This window comes from Telopea speciosissima, chromosome 7 (assembly GCF_018873765.1).
Source record: "Telopea speciosissima isolate NSW1024214 ecotype Mountain lineage chromosome 7, Tspe_v1, whole genome shotgun sequence".
NCBI lineage: Eukaryota > Viridiplantae > Streptophyta > Magnoliopsida > Proteales > Proteaceae > Telopea > Telopea speciosissima.
Window position 1 is genome coordinate 61576185 of NC_057922.1, and position 9408 is coordinate 61585592.

The window sequence follows — 9408 nt, forward strand, 5'->3', positions numbered from 1 at the left end:
TTTCTTGCTGTCCCTCAATCACTTTTATGTGATTTGTACAAAGTAAACAGACATGGTGAAAAGGAGGAAGAACTAGTGAAAGAAAGGGAGATGCTTTTGATCCCATCCATATATAGTATATGTAATTATCTTACATTCTCTTGTCTTTAATTGGATTTGAGACTTTTTGCCTACCTCCTTTTGACCCACACTGGCATTCTCTTTTTCAATCTTACTGTGGGGAAGTTGATAATTGAATCATCCTCAGCTACCCACCTGCAAATTACAAAACAAATATACTCTTAGAAATATGAGTGCTACAGATCTTGATGTCTTAACAGAAGAAGAGGAAAAAGAAAAGATTTGTGTTTTTTTCAGGTCCAATCTCACAGAAAGGTTTGTTTTTTAGCTGTTCTGTATGTGATGTATAGGGAAATGGTGTTGTTAGTCCCCAGTTCCCACTCGTGAGCAGAAAGAGAATCTAAAATAGTCTTAGCTGTGGTTACATTACAAGTACTTGTTCTTAATGCTGCAGTAAGAGTTGTGCACGTGCGGCTCTTGTCAGATTTATGTTGGGTTTTCTCTGTGGATCCCCACAGGTCCAGTTCCCTAATCTTTTACTGTAATTCATATCACAGGCTATTATGGTGCTGGGTACAATGTTTTGTATAGGGTTTCGCGAGGGTTCTTTCTTTGTAATCAAAATGCGAGAGGTGTGAGAATGAGCGGCTGGAACTCTACTCTCCATTGATAGTTAAGCAGATCCTATCTCATTGATAACGTAGACAATCTTGTTGAATCACATAAATCCTTGTGTGCATTATGTGATTGTTTTTTTTTTTTACGATTTTTCATTCTTTTCTACATTGTTTTAGGTTCTCGTTTTCTACATACGATGCATTAATGTTTCATTGCACACCTCTCATTACCCATTGATTGAGAGAGAGAGAGAGAGAGAGAGCTTGCTAGGGTTATGGGTATAACCTGAATTGAGTCACAAAGTGGTGGAGGAAAATAGAAGCTTCCAGCCTGGCCAAATCAAGTCCTGGACAAAGCCTCTGTCCACCTCCAAAGGGGGTGAAGGTACAAGAACCCGTGTCTTTGTCCTGAATGTATTGAAAACCAAGGTAAAAGTTAAGGCATTGATAGATACCTCTCTTGTATCTGTCTGTGTTTGTGTGGTGTAAAGAAGCACAAGTTTTCAAAAAGGAAGAATGGAAACAAACAAACTCTAGAAGAAGAAGACAAATAAATCACAAAAGTGGAAGGGTCCTTCTTACTTGCCACCTCCATGGATTGAATTGGTAAGGCCAGTCATAATATTGTTCATCAAGATGAACTGATCTGAAATATGTAAAGACACACCATCCCTTGGGAATGAAATACCCTTTTATCTCCACATCTTTCATGGCCTTTCGCATCACTCCTATGATGATGTTTCCCATCCTTAAGGTCTCAGTTATTACCTGTTTCATGAACATTGTTGAAATGTGTATATTAATCATTAAATACATGAATGATAGCATAAGACACTAGTGTTAGAAAAACAACGCTGAGAAATGACGATTTTGCAGAAGAAAACAAAGACGACCACACAAGACCAGATTTTACGTGGTTCACCTCCAAGTAGGTAGCTACATCCACGGCCAGCGATAGAACGGTTTCACTACTTCTCTCAAGCAAAAATTACAAACCCTCAGATCTCACACACCTCTCAAAGAGATAAGAACAGTTTATAGAGAAACCCTAACCTAGAAAAGTACAGAGCTTCCCCTAGAGACCCAAGAGACCCACCCGGTCTAGTTCGAACCTGAACGCAGCATATATCAATATACACATCAAAGGGGAAACGGCCTGCCGAAAAATCACTACAGCACTTTCTGGACTGAGATCAGGCTTCACCAGTAACAACAAGTACTACTACTACTACTGTAGTTCTTTATATAAAATGGAGAATTACATTCCAAAGTTGTAACTTACATTTTGTGTGAATGACAAATCCATGTAGTCACTCCAACATAAAGGTTCTCCAAGTTTAGCTTTTAGTGTTTTCAACTTCATGTTTTCCTCCTGAGATTGGAAATTAAGGGCTTTGTTTATAGTTCTAGCTAGCTAGATTTGATAAATTTAATTAAAGAACAAAAAGGAAAACTAGTTGAGTACAAACCATTAATTGATGAAGAGCTATAGGAGAATCACTGATGTACTTTATAGCAAGAGTTATAAGGAGAGGGACTGAATCCTCCCCTGGAATCATGAAATCAATCATATTGTCTGAAATTAGTTCATCTGTTAATTGCTCACTTGTGTCACTGAGTAAAACATCAACCACATCTCTTGGAATGCTTGGGCTGCTCTTCCTCCTTCTGTCTTTGATAATCTCATGAACCAACTTCACCATTCTTTTCTTTGCCTGAAAGCAATTAAGTTAAGAGACAAAGAATTAATTGAGAAAGGAGCATTAATTTCTGAAAACTGATTGGGTTAAATTGTAGAATTCTAACTTGCCTGCAGTGATCTGTAAAGCTGACTTCCTGCTATCTTGATGGGTAAGGAAATAAGACCAGCAATGAATTCTTGAAATCTTTGCTTTAGAAACTCCATTTCTTCACCTGGTTCTAAACTAATCAATGCTTTCACTAGTACTTGAAATGCAATCTGATGAAACAATTAGTAGTGCTAATTAGTAACCTTATAGCAAGTAAGGATTCTTAACCATATTATGATTCTAGAAATGTGTTCTACTTTAACTTTAAGATTCACATCTCACAGAGAGAGAGAGAGAGAGAGAGAGAGAGAGAGAGAGAGAGAGAGAGAGAGAGAGAGCTCAACCTTATGTAGCAAGGAAGGATTCTTAACCATATTATGATTCTAGAAATGGGTTCTACTTTAATTTTAAGATTCACATCTCAGAGAGAGAGAGAGAGAGAGAGAGAGCTCAACCTTATATAGCAAGGAAGGATTCTTAACCATATTATGCTTCTAGAAATGGGTTCTACTTACTTTTAAGATTCACATCTCAGAAAGAGAGAGAGAGAGAGAGAGAGAGAGAGAGAGAGAGAGAGCTTACATTTTTAGTTTCATCTTGGATGTAAATGAGGTGATTGTCTTTCCAAGTATCCATGGATTCTTGCACATATTTCTGCATATCTTGAGTGATCTGAGCCTTGAGATGAGGTGATTTGAAGAAGGCTCCAATGAGTCCATGGACTCTTCTTTGTAGGTTTCCATTAATGAGTAGAATTGATGAGTTGCCCATTAACTCAGTGAGTGATCTAGGGTAAGATGGCACAAAAGCCTTTGCATCACTCTGAAGAACAAACCTACTAACCTCAGCATCTGTTGATATGATGGTTGGATTACCAAAGATGTGTGATTTAAAGACCTTGCCATACCTGAACAAAATCACGAAAAAATCTATCATCAGTTCACTACTAAACAAATCAGATATATTAAACCTAACAGTAAATTAATTAAGTGAACTCACATGCGTCGACGCTTGTCCATAAAGCTCTCAGGATGATCTGAGTAAGCGCAAGAGATGAACTGGAAGGTTTCACCGATGAGAGGCCATCCAAGAGTTCCTAAAGGAAGTGGGTATTTGTATAATCTTGATCTGTTGATTCTGGTTTTCAAACTCTTACAGAGAAGTATGAAGAACAACACAGTTCCTACCAAACCTAAAATCAAGGCTGCACTGTCCATTTTGGATTATTTCCAGTTGATGATCAGTTACTGTACTTCTTACTCTTCCAAACCCTAAAATATATATGATCAATGATGATAGTAGGCCATGGTGGTGATGAGGACTAAGTTTTTGTATATGTTCACGCGTGAGTGAGAGAGAGTAAGAGAGATGATAGTGTTTAGGCTTAATTAATGCATTATATCTATTAGAAGGAGCTAATTAATTGATGTGTGTGAGAGAGAGAGTCTAGGCATTACCAATGAGAGTGGGACACGTGAAACACTCCAAAGGCTTAAATGGAAATTATTAAAGGAAAGGGATGTGAAAATTTCAAACCTAAAAGTAAGCTGGTGTAATCATTATCTTACATGATTAGATTACTAACTTCAAATCATTTCATATTTGGTAATGAAATTTCAATCAAATAGAATGCATGAAATACACAAAGGTTTGGGAATGAAATATTCGAAATGAAGAAGTGGAATATGACCATTCTGTCGTACCATGTAATTGATTGGGTCTTCCAGACTATGGTATGGGCAAACCCAACAGTTTCCCTAGAGAAAAAGTTGTTGACTCAGCTCACAATACAAGTGGATACATTATGTATATATTTATCAAAAAAAAAAAGAAAAAAAAGATACATTATGTATATCCTTGTAAGCACAAGGAGCAGGAGGAATGGGCATGACAGACAAAATCATGTGATTTTTCATAATGATGAGTAACAGACTATCTGGTCCCCACATTCCATAATGAGGCCTGGAAAACAAAGCCTAGGGTTTTCTAAAGATTCTGACACCATCACCCTATCGGTTGTGTCGTGCACTGTCAGGAACGTCACTTTCACTTTGGAGAAATTACTCTGTATGTACTCGCACATTCTGGGCTTCGCTATGTACCTTTGTGGATTAGATGCAATGATTTTTTGAGCCTCTCAGGATCCTTGATGGCCTTACCAACCATCTTATTGTCAGGCATGGAGGCCCATGTGACGACCATAACGAAGAAGAGTCCATACAGAAAAAGCTGCAACTTAGAGGGCTTCATGGGTTCTATTTGGTTGGTTATTAATCTTCACTATATTTTGTTCCATAGTTTTAGAAGCAAAATAAAAATTGCGTTTTAAAAGTATCATTACTAAATATATATGAGAAGAGATTTAAATAGTTTATAGAAAGTTTTAGTTCATATAATTAGATCAAATATTGGTCACAACTGATATTGATAATTTGATATGTATCAGACAGTATATATAGATACGAATCGACTGCAAATTCAGAAAACAACATCTTTTTCCTCCATACCAATATACGTATCGGTTTCAGTTACCCCCACTATCGATACCAATATGGATTGGCAAATATATCCGACCCGATACCTAAAACTATGAGTTTATACAGTCATAGTGGAAAAATATCTTTTTTAAGTTTAAAATTTTTCTCTTCCCTTTCCTCTTGATAATCACGTCTTAGTCACTCAAGATATTAATGCCAATATTAATACATATCGGTTGAATTGGTCCGTATTGGCCTAACACCAGATCAAAAAAAGTCACTTTCTAATTTGAAAAAATCCACCGTTTGACCATATCAGTAGATCTTAAGATCTATCGTGTTGAACTCTGGCAATATCGATAAGTATAGGCCGATACATCCAATATGATACAATACTTAGTTCCTGCATCAACGCACAGACATATAGGAAAATGTGTGGAAGCATCAATAGAAGAAGCATTTCCGCCTTTCATGGAGAGGAGGCGAACATTTCACCCTTCCTCTATGTCTGACACAGCTGACAGAGTTCTTTTTTACTTAAAATATTTACATTAATGTAACAACAACAACAACAAAAAAAAACTTTTGTATGTAAAATGGGTATCATTTGTATGATTGGTTCTCTTTGTGTATCTATAAGAGAGATCAATTGTATGATTAGTTTACTTTGTGTGTCTGTAAGAGAGAGGGAAAAATTCTCTGCAGTGCCTTAATCTGGCGTTGCACTGCAGTGTGGGTCTAAGAGCTTGACACATGGAAGATGCGACATCCAATGGTGTCAAGCTCGAGAAGAAAGAAAAAAAAAAACAAAAAACTGCCTTGCATCGAGCTCACATTGTTGGATGAAAGTTCTTCCACGTGTCGAGCTCTAAAACCGCACTGCAATGCACCGCTAGATGGCTGCACACCAAAGGATTTTAATATAGAGAGAGTCCCCCGGCCATGATAATCGTGTGGAAGAGTAGTTTCAATTCAAGCGTCCCTTGCAGAGCAACTGGTGGTGGGCTCGTGCTTACATGAGAGACTCAAACAAGTCCAACACACTCTTCATCATATCAACTGGCCGACCTTCTCTTTCTCATCTTTTTCCAATCCACACGCTAGCCAACCTCGCATGTTACTTCCATTCCCATCCTTTCTTTCTCTCAATTTTATAACTGACGCGGCGCCGCATGTGGCTTCTTCTCTTTTAAGTTTTTCTTCTTTAAAGTTTTATTTCAAATACTCTTAATAATTTATGGGAGATGGATGACATCAAAGTGCAGTTTTCCACCAATGAAGGGGTGGGTGAACGAATCGTCCAATATAGGGTTTTTAACGATGAGAGGGCATGAGGTCCATAGGTGGAATGCGAGAGGACGTACATAACAATCTGCACATTGGCATCATAGGTTTCTTTTTCTCATAATTTATTTAAATTAAGGGAAAAAGAATGCTAACTGGTTGTGTGGTTCCTGCACCCAGACACAAGACTATGTGAATTTACCGTTCAGCATTGAAATTAAAAATTCCATTCCAACAGATCCCCTTGCTTGCACTCTCATTGGGCCCCCACGCTTGTGCAGATGCTACATAATAGACAGTGATCTCTTGCCCAAATTTTAAACACGAAATAAAGAAGAAGCCTTTCTTTTCTTTCATTCTCTTTAACTTTGCATTCTTATTAGAAGAAATATCGTTATAATTATTACTCTCCCCGCTAGATGGCCTGTGAAATCCCCTTCATTGATCCCAGAGACCCTCATTCCACTGCAATGATGGATATCAGACCTTCGCCGTAGCTTAAGGAAAACTTGATGCTTCCCATAATTCATGCCTTTTTAATTCTTAACTTCATGTCAACTACTTGGGTATTTGTTTTGGGGAAAAAGAAAGTTGTTAGGCTACGTGGTGTCTGTGTGCAAACAGAAGATCGAAGGGCAAAATGACTAGCCCACCCCTGTGAAATGAAAAATCCCACCCCTATTGGATGCTCCTCGCACTCTCACTGGGCCCGTGATAGCCTGACACTGATCCCATCCCTTTTTTTAATGTACAAACACTAGTACAAGTTTGATCCAATCAAATCTCTAAATCCCATTTTTTATTATTCAAATCTCACTATTTGGGTTTGCCTTTTAATTCTAAATTGTTGTTAGGGCATCTTCCAATAAAATCTCTTAAACCCAACAAATTGTAGTATCTCTGCTTCTGTCCTTGCTTAAGGATTTTAATAGAATACTTTGGATATGTTATTTTAATTCCAACCACCTAACAAGATGTTGGTACTTTGAATATGGTCCTATTTCTCTCTCTCTTTTTTTTTGATGAACTGGAAAAAAAAACTTCATTTAGAGAAAGATCTCAAATTCCTGGGTTACATCAGCATGTATACAGTTAGTTCGTGCAGCTTTGGCTAGTTGATGTGCAATATGGATGTAAGGTCTTGGTTTTTTAAAGATACAAACCAGTTCAAATTTAAGTAGTAAAGTCTTGATAACAAATAAAATTGAAAAAAGTTCCCACGGCAATGGGTGTTCGATCCGTCTTCCCAAAGAAATTGCACTGCTGACTCCTTGGTAGATTCCTCTGGCTTCTCTGGCTTCTTGTGCTGTACCTGTGCATCCAAAATCAATCATTGCTGAGATAACTTTCTGGTTAGAAATAAGGACTGCAGACGCTCAACCCCCCAAGTGAAGTTGTCGAATCAAAGCTCCCATCCGTAATAATAATGCACTTCTCTGTGGAGGGTAAGAGGTAATAGAACTCCATGGTTGGGTGAGTATAGATTTGTGAGTGTTCCATTGGTTCCTCCTCATGTTGTATAAAAATTCTGAGGTCTCTTTCCCATCTTTGAATACTCTTTAGGATTGATGGTGGATTTGGTTTGATCCCTTGGAAAACCAGAAGGTTCAATTCCTTGCATACCATAAGAAATACCCAGTAATAGCAACTTAAATGTTGAATTCCTCAGTACAAATATCAAATGGGATTCATTCAAACAAGTCTTGGATGAAAATATGTGCGTAGGCGTAAGCTAACCCGCTTGCTCAGAGAAACTTTTCCCATAATTTTCTATAAAGAAAATGGTCCAAAGTATCCTAACTGAAACAAATCGTAATGAATCATTGGTCCACTCTCACAGCTCTAAATCTGCATGTTACAAAAGGGAGTGAGAGAAGGGGATATAAAGGGAAAGGAGCTGCTGCTTTGATAGATTTGAGTTCTCCATCTCTATCTATCCACTTCATGAAATCATTCCTGATGGATCGACCCACTTGGAGGAGTATTTATATGTTTTAATTGTATTGTTGTAAAAGTGAGTGAAAATGCATGAAATAAGGAGCTTTCCGAGCTAGAGTTTTTTGGGTGAGAGTTTTTGCTACCGTTTTGGTGTTCTTGAGAGATTTTCACTTTAATCTTCTTCTATTTTTTAACATAGTGAATCATCTTCAGCTTCGCCTGTGGACATAGCACATCATATTGGTGTGTGAACCACGTTAAATTTTGTTGTTCTGTTTTGTTTGTTTGTGTTTTGTAGTGTTTGTTTTGATCATGTACCAATTACCACTATCTCAAAATTTTTATTTACATTTATCTGAGAAAATTCCACACTGGACCCATGACTCCCCTGCAACTAGGTAAGAAAATTAAGACTAGGACCCACAATTCCCTAGAAACCAACTAAGAAAATTTTATATTAGGACCACAAATCCCCAAAAGAACAAGTAGGAAAATTTCATATTATTAGTACTTAGATCACAAAAACCAGCTCACAGTGTTCACAAAGATCCAACTGCATGCGCAATCTTCTGAGAATTCTAAAGCAGAAAAGAAAGAAAAAATTGAATTGAAATATAAAAAAAAAAAAAAGACAAGTGCTTGAATATGGAACCTTAAAGAATCTGGAACCCCATCATCTGCACTCCTCAAGATGGCAGAACCCTTGTCACCAAATAATTATATGCATAGATAAACCTATGTCATCATGCTTAATGACCAGAAATACAAATTGAACAAGGCATGAGAGAGTCCAATAAAGACCTGCTTTTTTGTTTCTCTAGTAATAAGGACAATTGTCCCAAAATGCCACCATTATTACAACCTTTACTACCTGTATAACATAAAAAGATACTGCTTCCTACTTTAATATACTGATGAAAAGTAATTTTTTTTAATATATTTATTTGCTCATACCAGAAAGCAAGGATATGAATTTGGACTAGAAGCAAAGTATTTTTCACAATGCGGTTTCATGTGGAATTGTACAAATTTACCTAGGATTCAATGCTCCACATTCAGATGCAGAACTTTTGGAATCCCTCTTTGAATGGCAGAAACCAGTTAAAATTGACTTCAAATTATTTTTCTTAAAATCCTAGGTAAAATAAGTAAGGTTACTTCTTCTTAATGTACCACTTTGGTTACAGTAAGATTTACCCTTAATTTTTATACACAACCCGGCATGTTAATTGGTAGCTCCCA

The 9408-nt window shown here is 37.2% G+C and overlaps 1 protein-coding gene across 1 annotated transcript; it reads right to left on the reverse strand.

Moving 5' to 3' along the window:
- Positions 1–170: 170 nt before the first annotated feature.
- LOC122667105 (cytochrome P450 90D2-like) lies at positions 171–3708 on the reverse strand. Its single transcript, XM_043863299.1, has 8 exons — positions 3467–3708; positions 3050–3374; positions 2488–2637; positions 2147–2392; positions 1960–2049; positions 1260–1445; positions 964–1085; positions 171–255 (listed from the first exon to the last, which is right to left on the reverse strand). Exons 1-8 carry the CDS (start codon positions 3682–3684, stop codon positions 171–173), a joined length of 1422 nt encoding a protein of 473 aa, XP_043719234.1. The 5' UTR covers positions 3685–3708.
- Positions 3709–9408: the final 5700 nt, after the last annotated feature.

Coding starts and splice junctions, on each gene's coding strand:
- LOC122667105 (XM_043863299.1), bottom strand. CDS start 3,684: ATGGACAGTGCAGCCTTGATTTTAGGTTTGGTAGGAACTGTGTTGTTC. Junction 1,446..1,959: donor ATTTGTCATTCACACAAAAT/GTAAGTTACAAC, acceptor TTCATGAAACAG/GTAATAACTGAGACCTTAAG. Junction 256..963: donor CACTTTGTGACTCAATTCAG/GTTATACCCATA, acceptor TGTAATTTGCAG/GTGGGTAGCTGAGGATGATT.